The sequence below is a fragment of the Odocoileus virginianus genome, chromosome 11 (genome assembly GCF_023699985.2).
Source record: "Odocoileus virginianus isolate 20LAN1187 ecotype Illinois chromosome 11, Ovbor_1.2, whole genome shotgun sequence".
Taxonomy (NCBI): Eukaryota; Metazoa; Chordata; class Mammalia; order Artiodactyla; family Cervidae; genus Odocoileus; species Odocoileus virginianus.
In genome coordinates this window covers 62,885,532-62,911,410 of record NC_069684.1, presented here as the reverse complement: position 1 = coordinate 62,911,410, position 25,879 = coordinate 62,885,532, and the positions used below count along the sequence as shown (strand labels likewise).

At 35.5% G+C, this 25,879-nt stretch overlaps 1 protein-coding gene across 3 annotated transcripts in view; it reads left to right on the top strand.

Annotated features, from left to right (window-relative positions):
• Window positions 1–422: 422 nt before the first annotated feature.
• BRINP3 (BMP/retinoic acid inducible neural specific 3) overlaps window positions 423–25,879 on the top strand; it is a 461,826-nt gene continuing 436,369 nt past the window's right edge. Inside the window, exons 1-2 of one of the 3 annotated variants that reach the window (XM_020873239.2) lie at window positions 423–726; window positions 24,806–25,091. In XM_020873239.2, coding sequence (XP_020728898.2) covers window positions 24,856–25,091 — 236 coding nt within the window. In that variant the 5' untranslated portion in view covers window positions 423–726; window positions 24,806–24,855. Of the gene's footprint in view, window positions 727–2,061; window positions 2,411–3,001; window positions 3,800–24,805; window positions 25,092–25,879 lie in introns of those variants that run through there. The other 2 variants (XM_020873241.2, XM_020873240.2) reach the window with 2 other exon arrangements.

Sequence of the window (25,879 nt, the reverse complement as noted above, 5' to 3'; positions counted from 1 at the left end):
TGAACACAGGGGGTTATCTGGGGGGCTCGGTGGAGTTGCGCTTCCTTACTACGCCTCCCTCCGTTGCTGCGAGGGAAGGAAAGGGAGATCCTAGTGGAATGCACTGATGGAATACTGTTAATCCTAATAATAATGTTCCCAGCGAAGGTAACTCTTAAAGAACTGAGAGAGGGAAGATCTAAGCAGGATTTCCGAAGCGGTGCCCTCTTGAATTCTCATTGGATCCTCCCCAGCAGACTAAATCACTCTCGCTGCTCTATCTATCAGGATGACTACAGCTTCGCTCACTAGTTCTCTCTTTATCTCGCTGTCTTCAACACATCTTTTTACTTCTCTTCGCAGATTTATCTGTAGTCCACCTTCTGGTCTCTGGGGTTACACAGCTTCTATTTTCCCCCACTGTCTGGGGCTGTACAGTCGGTAAATTTTCACTTTGCCTGCCTAAGGATCACCACAAATAAGCCTCCCCCCTCCCGCTTCTCACCCCCCCCCCCCCCCGCAATAAAAGGCACCTCTTTCACATTTTGCCTCCCTTCCTTGGGGCTTCCTGGCTTTCCGTGTAACTGGTTTTTGCTTGGTTACATGCCACCAGGAATTGCTGATTATTTCAAAGTTCCACTAGCCTGAAGCGCATCACTCTACCTTGCTTTGGAAGATCATGGAATATCTGTTAGAATCCTGGATGTATTTTTCTCACAGTCATCTTGCTTCCTGAAATTTCCTCTGGTAAGTTCTTCTCTTCATATATGATTAGAAACTTATTGCTAGTGTTATTTATAATAAGCCTGTGTGTTTAAAAAATGTCTCATGTCTTACATTTTTGTCACTTTCAGAACTCAAAGATTTAAGTGACACTGTTGATTAATTAGTATGTTCGTTGCAATTGTGCTACTATGATATAGCCCATGTAATGAATCACCCCATCCCCTTTTACATTCTTTATTTATTTCTGCCCTCATTTATGTTCAGGTTATAGGAAATATTAACCATCCCTCCCTCCACTACCCGCGCCCCCCCACCAAAGCTTCTTGGCACATATTCTTGTGCCATTTGAAAGATCAAATTTTATATTTTTATCTAAGAGTGAGCTTAAAACAGACCTGCTGACAATCTCAGGGTCTGAGAAAGTTCACTAGTTCCTGATTTTTAGAAGGTTGTTCAGGTCACTATTTGCTCATTGTAAGCAATTACATGACTAGGAGGGACTTTCCTAAAGTGTGTTTTTATGGGTTTAGCAGGATATCAAGCACTAAAATCCACTGTATGGTAAGAAGAAGAGTGTGAGTTTTGAGTGCACCATTTTTTTTTTTTTTTTTTAACAACATCCCAAATCACACATGAACACATTATTTTGGGTGTTGTATTTAAATTCAGGCATCACACTTGGGAGTACATTTTCGATTTTGTGAATTTAGCCAGTGAACAGTTAACTGGACAGAGTGCTCATTTCAGAGGAAAAGAACTATCAGAAGAAAGCACTGATTATATTGGTTCTAATCACTGAAATTCAGGGAAAGGCTTTATATGAAAAATTAATTGCCTCACTCTTCACACTTGTTCAACCCCTAGACTCATTTTTAACAAGGATGTTGATATGTCAGTGTTTTTTTTTTCACTTTTATGAGCATTTTTATGGGCTTAACTGACAGTTATGATTACCACTTCCCTTTTAAGTATAGCTGTGTTGAGAAACATTTAAATCTCAGCTTCTACTTCACACATTGACAAGGACACAGTATTTATTTAATGCCAAACCTGAATGTATCATTAGTCATCTCTAATGCATACGTATTTTTCCCCCCTCTGTGAATCCCTCCCCCCCATAAAAACAAGTTGTTGGTTTCTACATTTCTGATGGATAGAGGTGAAAACCTATTTTTCAAGTCTTTTCTCCCCCTTCTTTCTTTTCTTTCTTCCTTTAAAAAAAAAAATTCTCGGAAAGAACTATTTCTGTCGTCATTGATGACTGACTCGACAACCTAAGTAATGGGTTTTTTAAAATTCAAGAGCCCTTTTAGCTTCCAGACAGAAAAGTACTCCAGCTGCAGCGACACCCCATCCCCCAGTCTCGGGATTCAAGGGCTTTCCCCCTCTAGCTCCCAGAGAGAAAACGGGGCTGCCTGTGGTCCACACCTCTTGGCGCCCCTCACCCGTCACTAGTTTCTACCTGGTCTCCTTCCCAGCCTGGTCGTTCTGCCAGACAAGTGCCATCGGCGTCCAAGACTTCAGCTGAAGAAAGGAGAGCTTAGCATAATTCACCAATTCAAACATCCTCTTTGGAGGACTGCTGCTGTTGCGCAGGAGTGGAGGGAGGGAAGGAAAAAAAAAAAAAATCCAACTTTCAGTGCAGTCAGATCTTTGCTTCTTAACCTGGTCTACCCCCAGTGAGGCACAGACGTAAGATACCTAGGTAAGTGCGTTTTCCTGTATCATAACCTGAAACTCAACTTGGTGGAGGGGAGGTGTGCGTCTAGCAGGCTCGCACGGCCAAAGGCGCTTTCGCCGGGTGGGGTAGCAACAGGCGACTCGCCTGGAGGATTCTCCGCAGCTCGTGGCAACGCCTAAGCTACCTGGGCTCCGGGGGGCGCGGAGGACACGGGGCTGGGTGGACCAGGCTGCCCGGGCTGGGCGCCGGGAGTGGGGATGACTCGCCCGTGTGGGGACGGTACCCCCGCGCCCCGCCCGCCCCGCAGGCGCAGCCTCGGCTCTCAGCCCCTGCGGCGAACGTGCGCCCGGCGTGGGCATCGCAGCCCCGGAGCGGGGCGCGCGCCAGGGGTACCTCCTTACTTCCCGCTCCATTTCCAGCCTTCCTCCCGCCGCTTTTGAGCAAAACCGCTCTTCTGTGCGAGAGGCCAGATTTGGTATGAGAATTCCTCATCCGCTCCCATCTGCGTTTCTATTTATTTATTATTATTATTTTTGATGAGCTGTGACTAAGATTAAGATTTGACGGCTCTCCAGCATGCCTGCCTCAAAAAGAAAAAAAAAAAAAAAAAAAAGTCGCCCTCTGCATCCGTCCGCTTAGCTGGGTTTAGAAGAGCCAGCTGACTTCTCGGGCTCTGTGGGAAAGTGTGGCTGACCGTCACACCCTCTCCTGCTTCACCAACTCGCAGGGATCTGGCGGGCGGGAGGGGTGGCAGAAAGGAGTTGGATGTCAACTTGGAGCCAGAGGTTGGAGGGGAAGTGTAACGCAAACCGTAGGAATTAGAAGTCTTTCAGCTTCTATTACCCCCACTTGCGAGTTAGGATTTTCTGTTTCTGTCCCCCTTTCCTGGAGGTGGGGCGCGAGGTAGGAGGGTCCAGGCTGGGCGCGCTCCCCTCCGGCGTCCACCCGAGAGGGGGTGGTGCTTGCCGGCCGCTGGAGAAGCTGGATCTGCAGCCGACCAGCGGCTGAGAGTTGAAGTCTCCGATGGCTGTTTTCCTAGTCCCCAAGAGTTGAGCCCGGAGAGCTTTCTCCTTTGCACCAGGTCAGGAACGTGAGCAGCCCTTTAGGGCAGGGACCACCCTCGGACGGCAATCCGACTTAGGAAACGCTGGGGAGGCTGTTACCTCCGAGGATGAGATGCTTGTTTCCCGCGGTGTGAGATGCCCACCCGAGGCTTGAAAAGGCAAAGAGGGGACTGGGGTTGCGAAATAACCCTACTATTGCTTACAAATAGTCTAACCAGTCAAATATAAGCAACGAAGAAAGCACCAGTGTCTAAAACTGTCACAGCCGCTTCGAAGACAGATGATCCAGATTTGGGGGACTTTTTTTCTTTTGCGTGCCATTTAGATTTATCATCATGCAGTTAAGCAGGTAAGAATCGAATGTCTATATTTTATTGACAATGAGATAACCTGTGTTTGACCCCTCCCGTGACATTTTTTTTCCCCTGTTTGAAGGGATGGGTTATATGTATTTTCAAATGGGTCTGCTATGATGCATAACTTTGTAATATTTGCATTCATGAGCCGTTTAAATCCATTTAAATGTTTAACATGCATTCATTTGAGTGTTCAAGGTACATTTACTCAAATGTCTAACAGTGTTACAGAAATCATAAACTGGGCCAAGGTGAGAGGAACAAATGGAGAGGATAGACGTTGGAAGGAGGAATGTAGAACCCAAATGAAGGAAGTAGTTGCAGAAATGCCTTAAAACTGCTGCTTGTTAAGGTCACAGATCTGAATACATAAAGGACAGCTGGAGAGCTATTCAGGGCATCTTCAAACAGCAATTTAATTCTGACTACTTGAGAAAAATTTTTTGGGGGTATTTTAATGTAATTTTAATTTTAAAAAAATCTTTAGATATGGGTTGTGTTGTCAAATATGGTGAGAAAAGAGCTTGCCCTAAGGTCGGTTATGTTTGACCCCAGTACAGAAATCTTGGGTCTTAGGAAACCAGTTGGAAACTGAAAAATGCAATATAAACAATTTTTTTTCCATTATGAAAAATCTCCCATAAATAAGACTTTTAAAACTCCAAGTTTTGTAGATGTATAATGTTACCAACCAATAGATTTCTTCCACTCTCAGATTTAACAACACCCCCCCCCAAAAAAGTCTCAAGTTAAAATGCTAAAACTCAATTTGAAAACCTTCTGTTATTATTATTGATATTGTTTTGTTATGTTATGCTAATATGTTTAAGGAGTCTGGAGTCCCCACACAGTGAAGCAAAAAGAAATATTAATAAGGTACAATCCTAAAACTGTTCCATTTATTTCCAACAGTTTTTCTTCTCTAAAAATTGTATTCTTTAAGATGTTTCTCTGGAAATATTTTAAGTGCTTATATTTATTGATGTAGGTCTCTGATCAATAATTTTCTGCTTGTAAGGCTCACTGATAACATATTGAAGACATATGAAATATAATTGCAACTTTGGGTCATAAAATTGCAAAGTTATAGTGTTTCTCTTAGTTTGATGCAAGAGGTAGTTTTTACTCCACTGGAAAAAGTAGTTCATCAATGAATTCCACTTCCTTAGTTCTTTTGCATTTTACCCTCTAGAGTTCTATTGTAGTGAACATGACATGATTATATATTATATTACATATGTATGTCCACTTTTGGGTGAGTGAAGAGGCATTCATTTTAAATTAGATTGCTCTAATAGTGTTTTAAAATAAAATAAGCATGATACCATATGATTGATTTCACTTATCATTTAATCAGATAATATGCCATTTCAGTTTCTCATGAGATATTTTCTCTTAATAAACTCAATATTGTAATGGAAATGTACATTTTTATAAAGTATAATACATTTTGATTTTAATCATGCTGAATGACTGGTATATGATAGTCAAGTAAATCAAACCTAAGTAGGATGAAACCATTGGAATTCTGAGAGTGTCTGTGTGCATGTGTGTGTGTGTCATACACATACATGCATATATGAAATTAGCCTTACTCCTATGTTTGTGTGTTCTTTAAATAAAATAGACTTTCTTTTCAAGATAGTGCCTTTGTGTCTTTCTCTCTACAAGTGCAAAGAGCTCAACTGATAGAACTTCCAAACTTTGATGCTTTCTTATCAACCTATGCTTCAGTTTCCTATGTTGTTACTTTGATTTTTTTCATATTATCTCCAAAATGAGTAATTACTGACCAGAGTAAGTGTCTAAAATTTAAATCATTTAGAAAATTGAGTATTAGTATCAGAAGCTCAAAGTTCAGCCACAAAAAGAAATGTAAAGATTATCTGTGTCAACTTTTGAACAAACATCTTTTATTTAAAAATATCCCAAAGGTATTTGTATATTATGACTATGACATATGACTAATGAAGCCTTCTGACATTTTTCTTTTTACCTCTAATAGTGGGTCATTCTGAAAAGTAGAGAGAGATGGATCTGAGATTCCTTCCTCAACTTTTAGTTCCGCCTCACTAATGGGATCCTAGTAAGATTTCTGTCTACTCTTTACATTCCTTATCTCTCACATAGTTGAAAACACCTGAGTGTTGTAGAAAAAAATGACCCTAAATAAGGATTCTTTCAAAAGATAAATGTTGTGGAGACAATATGTATTTTGAAAAAAGTATCATTTGCATTTGATTTTTTTTGGTTTGTTTTCTGGATAAAACTCTCTATGAAAGAAGTAATGTTGACTAAACTTAAAAAAATATACATATATATATATTAGTACCAAATATTCTTGGTTTGTTTTTATGGTGTCTAATGAGTTTACATGTTTCTTTTATTCTGATATCGTATAGCTTAGAAAGAGAAAAGCTTACTCCTTAAGACATGTTAGTTCTTACATTATATTTACCATGACTTTAATTCTGACTGCCCTGGGAAAAGAGTCACTTTTACAAAAATAGTTGTTCTTGACTGGCTTTTCAGTGTCATTTAGTGAAAGTCTGATTTCTTAGCAGGTTTATATTATTAACTTGTTGGTTTCTCTTAGTTTAATTGAAGCAAGATCAAAATATTCTCATATAACAACTTTCATAATAAATAAACTTGAGAAAATCAGGCTGGTAATTTCTATCATTTATCAACTCATATTCAGCTTACCAGAATTAATTAGGTGATATCTAGCATTGTTGGTGTTTTAATTTATCAATTACTTAGCAAATTTCATTTAGACATTTAGTAGTGTAACTCTGACCAGAGTTACATGTGCTGCTATTTAGTTTTATGATTTTAATGTTTACAATTCATGAGTTCTAAAGGGGAGTAAAAGAAAAAAGAAATGTGCTTAATATCATTGATTGCTAATGGATGGTCTTGACTCTTAAAAGAAAAGGGTGGTGTAAAGATGTTTATTCCACTCTATAAAAGAGTAAAAGATTCTCTGAAGATGAAATTTAATCGTGAACACTAATGGCCTTTTTACTGAAAATATATCTAGTAGTTCTGATCCAGCTTTTTTTTTCTTTCTTAGCAATATCAAATAGTCACTCTAAGCATTTTATACTGGTCATCAAATATCCTCATCAATAACAGTTTAAAGCTTTTATCGCTCTCATTTCAAGGATATTTGATGGGTTATTAAGAATATTTATATCCAATTACTTATTTGCAGTCCTATCCAGTTACAAAGTTTCCATAGATAACAATTTCATAAGCCATGAATTAGCTCTTCTATATTTATGTTTGAAATAAACTATTCATGCAAATAGTTCTGGGATATTTCTCAATTTCATATTCAAAGTAGCAAATGATGAATAACTAGTAGATGCTCTAATTGGAATAAACACAGTGATAGTTTTCTAACCAGTTTCTTTTCCCCCAAAGATTAAAAGATATAACTAATACACTTTTAGTAAGCTGAGTGGATTGCTAGGTATTTTATTTTAACATAAATAATTGTGTTAATTTTTAATTGTTTACTTTTAACCAAGAAAGCATGAATTCATATGTGAAAATATGACATGCAATCTAATAATTAGGAAATCTTATAGAGTCTTTTTCTTCCATATTCAGTTATTTCTTATAATTTATAATTTCTCACATTTTTAATTTTTTAAGTTTAGACTTACAAATGGTAGTTTTCCTCAATGTAACCTATATTAACTTATATTTTAGGGGCATTTGTATTACTGCATAAACTCTAATTTTCTCAGATATGGATGACTTTAAAAGCACCCAAGGCATAACAAATTGTTTTAACAGCTAATAAAGGAACCATCATGTTACAGTTCCAGCAAATTAAATCTATAAAATACACATTTATTGATTAAATTAATAAATATGTTAACATTACATTCAAATGTATTGTAGTTCTCTGCTACATAAGAATTATTGTCTCATAATGGTGTGTTTCATTTAAATTCCATTATAGATTTATTGTGAAAGAATGCTTATAGTTAGACTTTTTCTTCCTGATTTCTATATCAGCCAACCTCATCAGGATTGAGCTTTTTTTTATTAACTTTTCTGGACTCTTGCATTTTGTTAATTTTAAAAGCTATCTCTAGAATATTGCACCATTAAAAAACAATCTAGCCTTGGGAAGATCAGAATTGAGTAAGCATGCATTTTAGTTTTTCAGTGTCAAATAGTGACCCACTATTTCATAGTTTCATTAAACACTCTCACAACTTAAATATACGATCTTTAAAACATTTCAAATGATGTTCTCAAAAAGAAGCCAGTTTGGGAAAGTGATTAACAAATCGAGGAGTAAATTTAAATGGGTTCACTCAAGTATCAAAATACAAAATTGCCTATTTATGCAGGTTGCTTATCATGAGTTCTTTGTAATTTGTAATATCTTTGATATGCATGCACTTTTAAGATACAAGTATTTGTAACTGCTTTTAGATATGCCACTTAATACTGGGTGTAGAAGCTCCTTCTGAGGTAGCCAAAGTAAATATAGAACAAAAGTTAATTCAATCACTGAGTTTCTGAGATAGATAATATATTTAACTGGCTTTCCTATCTTTGTGTGGCAATATTTCTAATGGTTTTAAAAAATCATCCCCATAAATGTATGTACAGAGATTGTGGAATAGTCTTTTTCAGAAGTGAACACCTCAAATAGTAATGAACACAATCTAATTATTCAGAAGATCATTAAAGATGGAATAAATCACACAACAGAATTGTAAAAAAATGCTTAAGATCATTAATCCATACTTTCTCAACATTTTCTTATATAACACCAAATATATTAATATACAGACCAAGTCTAGCTTACTCAAAACATTTAAATTGAGTGGCCTTACTTGAATTTACAATGAGAATTTCTGATTATTCATTCAGGCCTGTCACCAGAGTGCAAAGTTCCAATATATTATATACATGTGATAAAAATATTTTCAATATTATACTATCGAATAATGTGGAATAAGACTAGAGTTTCCAAAATTGAATAGTCTAGAATAAAAATGAATTGCCAATGATCTTTTAACAACAGCGACAGATTAGAAAGTATATTTTCTGTTTTTATTACTAATTTCATTCCAAATGAGATTTTTAACCAACTTGTTAATTTGAGTTCAAAACCTGTCTTGAGTAAGCAATTTTTGATAGGATATGCATTTTTTTTATTTGTAAGTTATACTCTGTTCCAGTTTTGAAATTTTCCCACTCAAAAACAACACTTTTCTTTTTCTTTTTTTGAAATATGCACCAAGAGAAATGAATCCAGGCTTCTCTGTGAATTGAAACTTAAAATTCATAGCTAAGAAAAACAACCCTGAGCACTTTCTTAAGAAGCAAAAAGTTATTCTTGAAGCCTCTTTTTTGACTAAAGTACTTATTTTCAGCATCTTCTCACCTCTGAGTGGAACGTCTAGTCTTAACATTGCTCCTCCCCAACATTCACATTTTTGCAACACCTTCTCTGCTTATTTGAGAACTTGTAGATCAAGGACAGATTATCTTAAATGTATACCTTTCTATTTCAGCTAAAAGAGTAACACCAATTATGTTTAAATAGTGACATAACTGTGGAGAAAAATAACTTGCAGCGCCCATGTTTCCTCTTAGTGTGGACTCTTAACAGGTTTTCATGTGGCTCTTCCATCCATCCATGAAATGTGGACATTTAAACACATCTCTTATTTAACCAATTTAAAAGACAAAACAACAAATTACAATCTATGAAGGTAGGCCAGGAAGATATGGAAGATCACTCATGTCATTAGAACTTTTTCTACTTATCCTTGACAGTGTCTCTTTAAGGAAATCAATTCTGATTTAGAGCAAAAACAGCAACTCCATCATAAACTGTTATTAACTATTAAATATATTTCTTTCTCATCAATAACATTGAATCAGTAAGGTAAACCAAAGTTTAGTCTAGGGTCACATGATTCTTTCATCACAAAAATGATAACAGTTTGACTTACTTTACTGTCTTTTAGATATAGATTTGCAAAAGTCTGAGCTGAAGATAACAATTTGTTTGCTCAGCATTGAAACTGGCCAGTTTTTAACTATTTATTAAATTTTTTTCTATTACCAGATTTTGGCTTCAGATAAGTCCTGCGATATTGATTCCTATGTTTATTGTTTAGAAGGTATTCCTGGCTAGTTCAGACAGTATGATTTTAAAAATTACTGGGAGTGGTTAAGACTTCAGCTTCCAGTGCAGTGGATGTGGGTTCCATCTCTGGTCAGGGAGCTAGTATCCCACATGCCTGGCGGCCAAAAAAACAAAACATATAAAAAAGAGGCAATATTGTAACAAATTCAATAAAGACTTAAAATTACCTCTAGTATATACATGATATGCTAGGTATTAGCTTATATTCAACAGTTTCTATGTATCAGATATAGTAATGCCCCATTTATTCTTTCTTATAAAATTCTTCAAAACGTGACTGGCTCTTTTTATATAAAAACTCTTTTTAATAATATAGATTTCTTTTAAAAATAGATTTACTTTACTTTTCATTTTAAAATTAGTATCTTAAGTTCTTTATATCTCCCTGAATGTGAAGACAGTTTGAGCTAGTTTAGCAGTTAAAGTAATTTATTGCCACGAGTGGTCCTTGAAAATACCAAATATTTTCACAATTCTGTATTGGGCAATGATGGGGAAAGCAGGTGTTCATATTTAGAAAAAAGTTTAGTTACACAAGCTTGAATATATTGCCAACATCAGGCACTGTAAGGATAGTTACTGTATGCAAACATAGACCATCCCAGCATCTCTGGCAAACTGGGTAAGCAAAAGTTCATTGCTGAAGACTCATTCTTTAATTAGAAATACCCAGAGTTCTGAATTGGCAAAGGGAATGGCCACCCTCTTCAGTATTCTTGCCTGGGAAATCCCATGGACAGAGGAGCTTGGCAGGCTGTAGTTCTCGGAGTCGCAAAAGTGTTGGGCACAACTTAATGACTAAACAACAGAAACACACATGTTCTGACACTATTTATTAGATGGTGGTTCAGAAGAAATTGGGAAACAGCGGACAAAGATATAACTGCTTACTGCTAGATTGGTTTGTTTGTTGTAGATCACATCTTTTTGTTATTTTTGGTTCTTTTTAAAGAAATATTTATTGGATGTCTGATCAGTTGAGTGCACTAGGGTAAAGCTTGGGAATATAACAATGAAAAGATACAATTGTGCTTAAGAGGCTTATCTTTTTATTTTGATTTTTTTGCTATTTGAAGTATGCTTTGAATTAATCCACAAGGCAAATTTAATGCTTTATCACTCGTATTTTCACACATGTCCAGTTTGATATTGTAAATATAATTCTCTTTAAGGGGAAAAGATGGTTGTCAAATTCCTCAGGATACAGATAGGTCAGTAAAAAATGTATTTTCTACCTAAAGTATTAAAGGATAACTATTAAAGAGACATGGAAGAACAAGGATGGTTCTGCAAATAAAGTCATAATGATTTAGTTGACATCTGATTCTGTGGTGATTCGTGTTTCATTGTTAGCTGTTTTTTAGTGAAAACATTTTCAATGGCTTATACCTTTTGATTTTTAGGACTTACAGTGAATGGAAAATCATATTAACTTTGCAAAAATTCACTTTACAAATTTATTTTTCTTATTTCATCTTGTGTTTATTGAGGACTTTCCCTGTTTCTGGTTCTTTTGTTGGTGGTACAGATGTATTCCTGGTGGCTCAGATGGTAAAGAATCCACCTGCAATATGGGAGACCTGGTTCGATCCCTGGTTGGGAAGATCCCCTGGAGGAGGGCATGGCAACCCACTCCAGTATTCTTGCCTGGAGAATCCCGTGGACAGAGGAGCCTGGTGGGCTGTAGTCCATGGGATCTCAAAAAGTTGGACATGGCTGAATGACTAAGCACAGCACAGCACACAGCATAGATGCATTAGAAAGAAAGAAAGTGAAGTCGCTCAGTCGTGTCTGGCTCTTTGTGGCCCCGTGGACTGTAGCCCACCAGGCTCCTCCGTCCATTGGATTCTCCAGGCAAGAATACCAGAGTGGGTTACCATTTCCTTCTCCAGGGGATCTTCCCGACCCAGGGATCGAACCCGGGTCTCCTGCATTGGAGGCAGACACTTTAACTTCTGAGCCACCAGGGAAGTTTCACACAGATGCATTAGTGAATCAAATAACACAAATCACTGCCTCATGTTGTTTATACTGGAATTAATTATTACATTATTACAGGCATTTCAGAAATTATTGCACTATTATAGGAATTATTATCCTGTAAATTGAATGGTCCCTATAACTAGAATTGGAAGATAAGTTTAGGAGTTCACTGACAATGTTTATAACCACACTCTCTTAGGTTGGTGGTGGTGGTTTTATCGCTAAGTCGTGTCCAACTCTTGGGACCCCATGGACTGTAACCTGCCACGCTCCTCTGTCCATGAGATTCTCCAGGCACGAATACTGGAGTGGGTTGCCATTTCCTTCTCCAGGGGATCTTCCTGACCCAGGAATCGAACCCGGGTCTCCTGCACTGCAGGCAGATTCTTTACCAACTGAGCGACGAGGGAAGCCCTGACTTATGCTGGAAGTTCGAATATTTTCACTTCCTTGCAAATGAATAAAAAGAAACTGAATATTATTATTTTGAAAATTTAAAAGAGTTTCCTATGGCTGAAACATTCAGGTTCTTTGAAAAAAAACTTTTTAATAATCTTATTAAACTTTCTTTGGAACTTCCTTACATGTACTATCTGTGTGTGTGTGTGTGTGTGTGTGACTTCAGATTACACTTCTATTTGTGTTTCTCAGTATAGACACTTCTAACTAAAAAGCTCTTTTCACCTTCCAGACCTGGTTATCTTCAAAGCAAGATTTAGTCTTATTAAAGAGCAAGAGATTTATTGTCCATTTGGTTACCAAACTCCAAGATTTCTGAATTTCATCCCAGTTATTATGTTTTAGTCTTAAAATACATCATTGAGCCTTTATCAAGAGTAGTCCAGATACCTTAGCTAAGCAACAAGTTAGTATCATACTTTCAATTTTTACTCAGGATCACCATAAATATATATTTTTTATAAAGCATTTCTAAAACTTTGCAAAACTGTAACTGAGGCCATTGTCCTTAAAGGCAGGAGCAAAAGGTTTATTATCTTTGCACGTGCATGAATTTGCACAGAGTATGTTTTTTTCAATTAACTTTTTTCATCAGATTCCCTATAAATTAGCATTTTTGTGGCAGAATTCTTTTACTGACAAGAAGCACTTTGCCCGCCTCACAAGCCAGAATGCTTTTTATTATTGAAGTATGCCAGAAAAAGCAGAACCGTGTTTCCAGTTATAGTAACCATATTAAATCCAGATGTCTGGTACCATTATTTCCACTTCATTCCTGTACATAGATTATTTTAAATCTTTATTTTAGACTGTCTTCTGTTTCTCAGTTTTGGTAGTCAAAGATGCTAATTATAATAAGGTTTCTGAAGCATCCCTCATATTTTACTTTAAAATTAGATTTTTAATCTAAAAATACTATTCTAAATATCTTCCATTTGAATTTTGCTCTTCAGTCTCTGACCACTTGCCTTTTGAATGAAAATTGAGTACAATCTGAATCTTACCATGATTTTTTTTTCCTGATCACTTATATCAAAGCATCAACATATTTTATATTTAAACTGTAAAGATAAAGCAAGTCACTCTTGAACTTTGGGCTTTTAAGAATAATGTCTCCTATGTTCTGGACAGAATTACAGAATGGAACTCACTTTCTATTCATTTTTTCTAATCAGTTCTACCATTAGGTAGTAGCATTTAACTTCCTCTTTATCGGTAGGACAAGATTGTATTGACAGAATCAAGGAGGAGATTAGTTCCCTCTGCAATATAACCTCCTCAGAGGAATACTAACCCTCATTAAGATGGAAAACACTTAAAGCTGTAATTCAGAGGCACTGTATTGCTCCATCAGCTAAATAAAATAAATAACGACAAGTGCCCTCTGGAATAGAGGTTTAGCAGAGTTAAATGACTAAGAAGATTCACTTCTCAGTCCAGTCTTAACAATGTGATTTAAAACAAGAAAGCTCAACTTTTTTAGAAGAAGAATAGTGAGAAAGTACAATAATAATGCATTATAGCATATTAATATCATGACAGTCTCTTGCTAGTGTAAGCAGTACCTAATGAAGCAGCTCATATATTTGCAATAAAATAAGAAGGTATTCAGTTCAGCACATGTTCCAAAACCTTACAATGTGCATGACAGGGTGTTAGACATGAGGGGCTCCCCGGGTTCCTATGCCAGCAGATCCTTCATCATTTGGCCATAAACTAAGGTAGTTAAGAGGATAATATTAGTACATTGTAAAATTTTAGAAGACGAATGAAAATCCATCCAGTATGCGATTATTTTAATAATTTCCAACAAACATATTGAAAAGAATTTAAAGTAGTTATTAACCCACCTAAACAATTGTTTTTAAAATTCAGAAAGAATTGCTAATTCAAATCAGTGCATTCCATTATTTCTTTCATCTCTGAGTGGAGAACCTGAGATTTTTGTGATGTCTGGAATTGAATGGCTTTTTTTTTTCCTAGTGTTTCAAGGATCAGTGTTACTTTTTTATAAATTTGTTTAAGGGAAAAAGGCAAGAATTAGGAATTCATAAGGAAAAGAAAAATGCAAGAATTAGGAATTCATAAGGAAAAGAAAAAATTCATAAGGAAAAAAAATTCATAAGGAAAAGAAAAGAAAATTCATAAGCAAAAGAAAAAAATGGCTTTTTTTTTCTTTTGTTTCAAGGATCAGTGTTACTTTTTTATAAATTTGTTTAAGGGAAAAATGCAAGAATTAGGAATTCATAAGGAAAAGAAAAAAGAAAAAAAAAAAACAAAATAATTTTGGGTTTAATTCTTATATAAACCCAGTAATAAATTGAATAGCTAAGAGTCAGAATGACTTTCTTTCCATTTCAACATATTACTGTTTACTTCAACAGGTGAACTAAGATAAAGCAATGCCTTCTTTATACACCTGGTGAAGTATGGAAAAGAGAGTGGCAAAATCCTACCCATGAATATTGGGTCCTTAAAATCCTACCTACTCTACTGGGTTATTTAAAAATTCAATATCTTTAGGGATTTCCCTGGTGGTTCAGTAGCTAAGGCTGTGCTCACAATGTGGCAATGTGGAAACCCCAAATTTGATCTGTAGTCAGGAAACTAGATCTCCCATGCTGCAGCTAAGACTTGGCATCAGTTCAGTTCAGCTCATTTCAGTTGCTCAGTCATATCTGACTCTTTGCGACCCCATGGACTGCAGCACGCCAGGCTTCCCTGTCCGTCACCAACTCCCGGAGCTTGCTCAAACTCACGTCCATTGAGTCGGTGATGCCATCCAACCATCTTATCCTCTGTTGTCTCCTTCTCCTCCTGCCTTCAATCTTTCCCAGCATCAGGGTCTTTTTTAATGAGTCAGTTCTTTGCATCAGGTGGCCAAAGTATTGGAATTTCAGCTTCAGCATCAGTCCTTCCAATGAATATTCAGGACTGATTTCCTTTAGAATGGACTGGTTGGGACTCTCAAGAGCCTTCTCCAACACCACAGTTCAAAAGCATCAATTTTTCAGTGCTCAACTTCATAGTCCAGTTCTCATATCCATACATGACTACTGGAAAAAGCAAAGCTTTGACTAGATGGACCTTTGTTGGCAAAGTGATGTCTGCTTTTTAATATGCTGTCTATATTGGTCATAACTTTTCTTCCAAGGAATAAGCATCTTTTAATTTCATGGCTACAGTCACCATCTGCAGTGATTTTGGAGCCCCCCAAAATAAAATCTGTCACTAAATAAATATTTTTTAAAAATCAATACCTTTAAATAAACAATATCTTGATTAATAGAGCAATTTTAGGCCATTTGAAATCTAAAATTATAGATTATAACTAGAATGAAGTCATAAATTAATGCATCATTACTAAAGAGATGATGTAAATCACTGAATAATGATACTCTCATTCCTTTATTAAATTTGACTATGTACTACATATAGTTAATGAACATTCAAAGATGGTAATTTGTATGTACATGCATATAGGAAGATGATGTGTCATATTATGCATGCATGTTTGAATAGGTCAAATTTAATACTTGAGTTTAATTGGTGTTCATGAAAAGCTATACTGTTAAAATTATTTTTGTTATATCCAGGGAATCTTCCTTGCTAAATGTAACTATAATATATAAATATATGTATATTTTTAGCTGTAATCTTGAGTTTTCACACTATTGTTCTTTCAAATAATACTTGTTAGAAATGATCCTCATATTCTTGTCATTATCTGGTATGTTTCAGAACATAAGAAAACTGACCTTATATAACAATTTATGACTGTATTTCAACAAAATATTAAAGCCATCTCATTCCTCTGAGATGATATTATGTCTCCCATTTTGAGACACCAGTTCTGTTTTATGTATGTTAGATAGTGTTTTTTTTTTTTCTTTTTGTTATACTGTAAAGCAATTTATAATCAGATTGAGTAATCAGACTATTAGATTAATCTTGTAATATCTCTGAAGATCAGATAGGTAAGTCAAATCAATCTGACCATGATTATACTTTTAACTCAATAAATAACACATACACTCTGAAAACCTTAGTTTTCTGATTTTTGTTTTTTAGTTTATAGTACATCTTAAAAGATATTAAACTGGGTAACATTTAGTTGATTAAGCTATAATCTTTATTGAAAACATTAAGGTATATGGAGCAGACATGCTTTGAAAAGCCATCATATGAAAACCTATATTATGAAAATTCATAATATGTAGTTACTCAGATCACTTGCTTATAGTTGCCTGACATAAAATGATCCCATTTTCATTTTATTTTGTATTTTTACTATTTATATTGTCCATTTAAAGATTTTATTTTGTTCAAAAGCATTTCACTAAGTAGCAAAGAAAATCCTAATAAATAACCTCCAATATACAATTAGTTCTAATTTGGTTGTGGTATGGTCTAACAGGGAGCATGGATTTCAGTTTAAGTTCAAGAGAAGTGCTTGAACGCTTGCTCTGCTGCGTGTTCTTTCACCTTGAACTTCAGTCATCTAAATAAGTAAATGGGGATAATAAAACATGCCACAGTGTACATCTCGGAGGCAAAAGAGGAAATATGGGTAAAATGCATGGCATAGCAAAAGAGCTTAATATATGTTTACTTTGTTGTGAAGAAATTAAATATAGCATGTCATTTTCATCATCAGTCTTCTCCCCATCCTCTACCTCCCAAAGCAAGGAGCAACCCATTCCCCTGTTGTATCTATGTTATTATATAGATATATATAATTGTATCTATATTATTATTCTTTAAATGCAGCAGTTACAATGCGGTGTGACACATTGCACTCATTAGTAAGAAGAGGCTTTGTGTTTGACTTTACCCATGACCTCTCATTCATTTGGTCTATCTTTTGAAACCTTGAATAATGGAACATAAATGAAAAGTTTCCTAGCTTTCCACAATTGTGTGCATGATCATGAGAATACCTTCTGTTTCTATCTACAGCCAGTAATTAATAACGGTGCTTTCAGATCCTTGTTCTTCACAATTTTTGAACATTAAGCATGCTTTGCTTTGGTACTGCTTGAACATGTCATTTACGATTATGATTTGAACATAGAAACTCTGACCTCAGAACTCCATTTCTGTCTTTTCTCAACTAGCAAAGCCAGTGCCATCCTAAGGCATAGGTCAGTTGCAAACTCCTCCATAAAACATTATTTTTTTTTACACATTGAAGAAGTTTTCTTGACCTTGCCATCTGTATCACATTAATTGCACCTCAATTTAGTACTTAATTAATCATCATTTATTCATTCACTCAAACTATACTTATTAAACAATTTTATTTCAGAGACTTTGCTAACTGTCCTCAGTTGCCGTTAAACTAGGAACAATTATTGTCCTCCTAAAACGAAGTCTAATTGGGGGCAGGGGAGATATGCAGGCAAATAGACATTACACAGATAAATATGCAGTGTCAATGTGCTATAATGGATGAAGTAATGGCTTCATAAACTATGACTCGTTAACCCGAAGGGTCACACAGAGGCCTTGTGGATGAAGTCACAACCTAGTCTGAAGTTCAGAGACAGGGTTGGGTTTGGGCAGGTGAAGAGGTCCAGGTGGAAATCACGGTTCAGGTGGAATAAACTGCATAAGCAAAGGTGCTGAGGAGAGGGAGAAAGTGAGGAAAATGTGTGGAATAAAATTAAGACTGGAACAGAGTTGGTGTTTGGTTGATAATGGCAGTGGCATATACGCGGCATGGGGTTTGAATGAAGTTAAACAAGGGAAGACACTTAAGAAAATTCTGTATCTATTTGGCTGTGCTAGATATTTGTTTCTACAACGAGTTTCTCTGGTTGCAGCGAGTTGCTGCACCTAGCGACTCTCCAGTTGTGATTTGTGAGCCTCTCATCGTGGTGGCTTCTCCTTGCAGAGCTCAGGCTCTAGGGCGCACAAGCTTCAGTCGTTGTGGTGCATGGGCTTTGTTGCTCAGAGGCTTGTGGGATCTTCCTGAATCGGGGATCGAACCCTTGTCTCCTGCATTGGCAGGTGAATTCTTTACCACTGAGACACCAGGGAAGCCGAGGAAGAGTTTTATAAATTTTCTAAGAGTTTGGATATTATCCAGAGGGCAACATCATGATCACAGGTGTCTGTGTGTGCTAAGCTGCTTCAGTCATGTCCAAATCATTGTGACGCTATGGTCTGTAGCCTGCCGGGCTCCTCTGTCCATGGGGATTCTCCAGAAACCTAGAGCGGGTTGCCATGCCCTCCTCCAGGGGATCTTTCCCACCCAGGGGATCTTTCCCACCCAGGGATCCAATCTGTGTCTCCTGCGGCTTCTGTATTGCAGGCGGATTCTTTACTGCTGATCACTGGGAAAGACCTCATGATTGCCGAGTGGGAGTAAGACTGTTGCAAGCTCAAATTTTTTTTATTTACTTATTTTTTAGTAAGGTAGCTCTGCAGTTAAAAAGACAGATTGGAGAGAGTCGGTGTGAGGATGACCATTTATGACGCTATTGTAGTACAGATTCTGGGAGGTGAGTAGGACCTATGGTCTCCTCCCTCCCCCTTTTAACCCCTCCCAAGAATTCCCCTGTGTGAGTTTTATGAGACCTACTGTGAGCTGGAGTGGTCCCTCCTTTCAGCCGCTCGGAAATTCTTCTGGTTAGTTTTCAGCCCGTGCTTTTCTTTTGAGAGACAGGCTCAGGCTGGGGGTTATCCATCCCTGTGCCTGGCAGAGGCGGGTAGTTTCGGTCATTAACTTTCCCTCAGGACAGGCGGAAGAACTCTTAGAATTCTGGAACTGGGAGGTAAGGGAAAGTAGATCTGCGTGAATGGAAATATCATTTGTAAGATAAGGCACCAGAATAAGAAACAAATGGAAGAATGTTGGTTTTCAGTTGACAGAGGTATCTGTTTCTGACAGAGATGACCATGGGCAGTGCGTCCTGCCTTCCTTATGGCATTCCTCGGTTAATTCTAAATTAGTAAGGACAGAAGTGGTATTTTTCATGGCCACTAGGGTTTACATCCATCTCAAAACTTATCAGAGTGTTTTGTACATTGTAAATGATGGATAAGAGTTACTCTTTTGTGTTTTTTTTTCTATATTTAGTAGGAATATAAACAATGAATAAATGTGGAAAAACTATTAAATATTTGCAGTTAAAATGTTTTAACTTTTCCATCACTTATTTACTTATACAATGTTATATTTAACAGTTATTTAGAGCTAACATTTATTTCAATATATAATAAAATAATTCCCATGTATTATATAATATATGATAAGATAATAATGGGGCTTTGAAAGTGGCACTATTGGTAGAGAACCCATCTGAAAATGCAGAGACATGAGATGAGGGTTCAATCCCTGGTCAAAAAGATCCCCTGGAGGAGGACACGGCAACCCACTTCAGTATTCTTGCCCAGAGACTCCCGTGGACAGAGGACGCTGGCAGTCTACAGTCCATAGGGTCACAAAGAGTCAAACATGACTGAAGTGACAGCATGCACACGCACAAGATAATAGTATGCTGTATGCTAATGGATTTGGAACTATTTTATACAAATATGCTTGTTTTATAATAAAATGATTATTTTTATACTTGATAGGTTTTTAAAATATTTAATATATAAATATAAATATTTATACTTGATAGATAATATATTACATTTCATTATTTGGGAGAATGTGGCTTTTTAAATGGATGCTATCACTTTGGGAATTGGAGACTTTATTTTGATGATTCAAATATTTATATTTACAAATTTTTAAATTAGTGATTATGCATGTTAAAAAGCTACTTCATAGAGCAATGCAGTAGTTGCTTAGACTGAGAAATTTAGAATGGGCCTTTGTCCTTGGCAAATTAGGCAATTTTCTTTAGATTTTTGTTCCATACAAAACAATCTATAAGGGATTGAGATAAAGATAAAAAGAGAAAAATACTGACTAGAATATGTGTTAACATATAAACAATTGGTTTTCTAGTTGAAGGATATATGTGTTTACTAGTCTCTTAGCTTTTCTGTACATTTTTCAAAATAAAAAAATAAATATCTTTGACACAATTATTTATGAAACTTTGTATTCACAAGGTCCTAAGTGGACTTTTCTCCCTCAGAAAATACTTTGGACAGTTAGTAAAAATAGGTCCAAATGCAGATGTAAAAGCAATCCTATAGCATGAAATGTTAATTTTTAATAAATAGGAATCATTAACATTGGAATACCAACTAGATACTGGATAATGAATTAATATGGTCTAAATAATGACCCTTAATGGTTTGACTAATGATTCTAAAGGGTAATAAGTCTGCATCAGTGATTCTTAATCTGCTTTTCATTTTTGTAGTTCCAGTCATATTAGAAATTCACCTGTCATATGGCAGAACATATTTTATTTTACAAATTTCAGTATTCTATGAATTTCAAATACACATGAGACATCAACATTTTAGGTAAAAGTAGTGCACCACTACCCTGGAATAAGATTATCGGGAGTTAGTGAGGAAGACTAATTTAATATACTAGAATATGTATATATATATCATATTTTGTGTATTTATTGTATATTACATGTATTAGTATATATTACTAAGTATGTAACATATTCTCAGTGTGTTTTTTTCTGAGTAGATTCCCAAGGCCATTAGGTATTTATAAGTAATAATAATGTCATGTGAATTGATGATCTCACTAAATTTTATTTATGAGAAATAATTTGTTACAAGTAGACCATGTACTAAATATATATTTTTAAATAGTATGATACTTCAATAGTCTTTCTTTTATTTTATGAAAAGGGAATATAGATAAATGCTACTTTTTAGTATAAATTCATGTTTTTATTTTTAATACTTTTTTTACCCTAAGTCTCTTTTATTATTCATAAAATATACCCTTACATGTTCCGTAAAGTATTGTGCATTGACACTGTTATTTCCTTAATTGCCCTCTTAGGTACTTATGCCTTGGGGTGGCAGAAAAGTCGGAAATGACTTATAAACATCAAGAAAAAGAGAACAGAAATCTGTTTGGGCTTCCCTGGTGACTCAGCTGGTAAAGAATCCACCTGCAATACAGAAGATCTGGGTTCGATCCCTGGATTGGGAAAATCCCCTGGAAAAGGGAATGGCTACCCACTCCAGCATTCTGGCCTGGAGAATTCCGTGGACTGTATAGTCCATGGGGTCACAGAGTGTAGGACACGACTGAGCGACTTTCACTCACTAGGCATTTATTTAGAAATAGTAAACTTAAGATCATTTTGTACTATCCCTGCACTCCAGGGAATGGAACTGATGAATTATTTATAATTTTCACTTTCATAATACCTCATGATTTATTTTCCTAGTAGTACCTCTGAGTTTAGCTGTTTACTTGTGACTTCCAAATATCCTCAAAGGAATTCTACTCATTACTTTTGCCAGTGGTAATATAGCTCACAAAGTTATCATATTATAATAAAGACAATTCAGTAATAATTTTAAAATTAGTACTCATGTACAAGGGTAATTCACATGTGCATTTACCTGCTTTTGTGAAAAATCAGGTTAATGATGTCCTTTTGTTCGTGAATATGGAGGCTAATGGTCACTTGTTCTCAGGATTTTTGAAAGCCTAAATATAATAATGTGTTAATGCATTTTAACTTTACTTGTCTTCTTGTTTTGTAACTCTTCAACATTATTTCTTAAGGAAGACTTCAATAGAACTGTTAGGCATCATATTTGGGCCATTGTTGTTGCTGTTGTTTAGTTGCTGAGTTGTATCCGACTCTGTGACCTCACGGACTCTAGCAAGCCAGGCTTCTCTGTCCATGGGGATTTTCTGGGCAAGAATGCTGGAGTGGGCTGCCATTTCCTTCTCCAGGGGATCTTTCTGACCAGGGATTGAACCTGTGTTTCCTGCATTAGCAGGTGGATTCTGTACTGCTGAATCATTATAATAGAATGATTATATCATTACAATAGAATGATTATAATATCATTATAATATATCATTATAATATAATGATTTCTATAGATCCTCCAAATTACTTAAATTTGGGCAGGATTCTTATTCCCATGTGCTAATAAACTGTTTTGTCAGAAAAACTCATTTCTAAAGAGAAGTGGGAAACATGTACACGTATCAGAAGTTGAAGAAACACAAATAAATATAACACTAACATTTTTAGGCAGTTTCCCTGTACATAATTTAAGAAAATCTTTCCATCTTCCTATCTATTAAAAGTAAGAATTATGAAGATCTTGACACATCTTCAACCTATTTGTAAAGAAAATATTAAAAGCAGTCATTCTGGGTAATTATATACTAAAAAATTACAGAATTTTAGGATTGTACCTTAAGTGCCATCTGGGTCAATCATATCCTACTTTTATGTTAATAACATGCTGTATCTTAACAAAATCATGTGCTTGACCTTAAAGAATTGGATTTATTTGATGGTGTATAATTATATGATTTTTTACCAGTATAAAATATGCTTTAAAACACTCCTAATGTCCTTTACTACATGCTAGGTGCTATTCTAGGTACTTTAGGTAAGAAAATGCAACTTTTTGGTAGCAGTGATTGTGTTGTTTATTTGAATATATTTGATAAACAAAATAAAAATGTGTTTCACAAAGATAAATATTTGTTAGTCATTGATGTGTTATACTTTACCATTATACATAGTAATAATTCTTAGTTTATGAATAAAAATGAAATATATTGTTTTTAAAGTAAATGGTATAGCTTCCACATAAGAAAAACAATATGGAAGAGAAATCTATTTTCTTAATCAGAACTGAAAGCTATGACCTGAATCATTTGACAGTGTTATGTTTATACAAATAATTAATGGAGATTCAGTTTCTTTTAACTCCTATTCCAAAATCTTTTTATTATATGATATTGTCCTTTCTTATGATAAATCATTTTTAAAACATCGTAACTTGTAAGGTGTCCCATATTGTTTACAGATGAGGTCATCTTTTAGTTATCACATTTTAAATTACCACAGAAACAACTCATAATATTGGGGTGAATTAGATCATGTATGGATATTGGACCTTATAATTATATAGAGGCTGAAATTGAATCTGATGACCTAGGTCAATCATATCATATCATTGTTTTGAGATACTTTTTAGTTGCAAAATTGTGGTATATCTTTCATATTGAAATAGTTTAGGATTAAATTATGAATTAAAGTTTATAACTAAAAGCAAATTAAGCTTGTCAATCAGTTTAACCTAATACCAAGGAAATATGGCAACCATTATAGTTAAAATATTTTACTTAATACTATGCATTTTGATTGCTCCCTAAAAGAGATTTTACTGACCAAAAATGCTCACAATCAAACTTTATTGCTAGTCAGAATTTATCTACTGCAGAGTTTTATGTGCTATAAATAATAATATTGAAAAGATTTGGTGAGATGGAAAGTAAAATTGAGTTCAGTTATTTGTGGAGTATTTTGCATAACATATAGATACTGTTTCAGTTGTTTTGTGTAAAGTCATTATACTGTACCACACTGGGATGATGCATTTTGTTACTTGAGTTTTGAATGCCTATAGAATTAGTGTATGTATTTTCATAGTTTATATATAATCTGCATTGTTTTGTGTGTGTATATGAATTTTATTGATATACCTATTTATCTTTTGAATAAGACACAGATGCACATTTAAATCTTCCAGAGTCCTAGAAATTATTTAATTATGATTCTGTTTAAATAATCAGGAAAGTTTTTCCCTATCAGAATAATGGAAAAATATCTGAATAAACTTGCTTACTCCCAGTCCTACCCACCCTCACACCCATCCATCTATCTAAATATAGAGATAGATAAGTGGCATATGCATAAACACACACACACAATTATTTATGTATTCTAAGACCCACAGTTCCATTCCATCTTAGTTTATCTATATTATGGATAATTTTAATTAATTTAAAGCCTTTCTCTAAAAGAAGTAAAGGATAAAATACATGTAGTGTTAAAATTTATAACAGAATTTATTAAATAAACATATCCAGTGTTTCTTTTGAAACTGTTCAGTGTTGTAAAACATTTATGCTGAAAAAGTAATTATAAGTGAAAATTTGTGTGATCGTTGCTCAGAGTGGGCTTTAGTGTTCCACTGTATGATGTTGCCCTGACAAGGTTTGTTGGAACTCGGTGACTTATTTTCCAACAAATAAAGAAACCTAAGTATGAAAGAGCTCTGGAAAAAAAAGAAATCATTTTGGTGTACTACTTGCGGTTGACTTTTGCTATCATCTAATTTGAGACAATGGTATTAGACTTTTACAAAAGGATTTTCCACCTCAGCACCTTAACTGCTAGAAAAGAACCTTCCAGGGGCTAACTAATTGCCTGTGTATTTTGTCTAGGTGTTGAGGGAAAGCTAAGAGAATGAAGGCTCTAAGTCCCCAGTGGAAGCATGATATGGCGAAGCAGAGCTGGTGCTGAATTGTTCTCTCTGATGGCTCCATGGGAGTGGATAGCACTGAGTCTTCATTGCTGGGTTTTAGCGGTTGCTGCTGTTTCGGATCAGCATGCCACAAGCCCCTTCGACTGGCTCCTCTCTGATAAGGGACCCTTCCATCGTTCACAGGAATACACAGATTTTGTGGACAGAAGCCGGCAGGGATTTAGCACAAGATACAAGATATACAGGTATGAAGCAAAGGGAAAGCAATGGCACCTTCCTTGAAGGTGGTGGATAAGTAAGTGGCTGTAAGGGCAAGTTTCAGATGGGAAAGCATTTTATATGAAGGGTTATTAATTGCCATTCACCACGGTAAGATTTTCTGGTTATTGCAAAGTATTTCTTGTAGATGCAACTTCTTCCAGAAAAACTGGATAATGGTGACCACCTGTGTACCACTCCCAAATTCTACACTGCTACCCTACTGTAAATTTCAGTTCACTGTGAGGCTATGTTTATCGTTTTAAATACTCAAAATTTTAAATCAGAATTTCTTGAATGGCATTTCCTTTCTACCTTGTACCATGCTTTGTTACCTTTTTTTAGCTTAAATGGAAATGGTATCTTCTACGAATCACTGAGAAGTCACCTCATCATTTTTTACCTTCAAGGTAATTGCACATTCAGAAGCTGGAGGAAATGGCCATGGGATAAAAAAGGAAATGCACATAAATAGGATTTGGGAGCAAGGGCCAAGAAAAAGGAAGAGATTGAGATATATGGCCTTTAACTTTCACTGCTCTTCTAAGCATGAATCTAAATAAGTTACACAAAAGGAGTCATATATTAAATCTGTCAGACTGCTTGCTTCCCACAAGTGCAGTGAATCCATTAAGTAGAGGGGTATACAAGTGGTTGCCTGAATGGGTTAGATTGCATTGATCTATGCCATAAAGAATGTTTTATGAAGGTTATCGGTTCGGTTTGTTTTTTCATGATAGAAGTTTACAATTCCCAGTGATTGGTTTAGCATGCA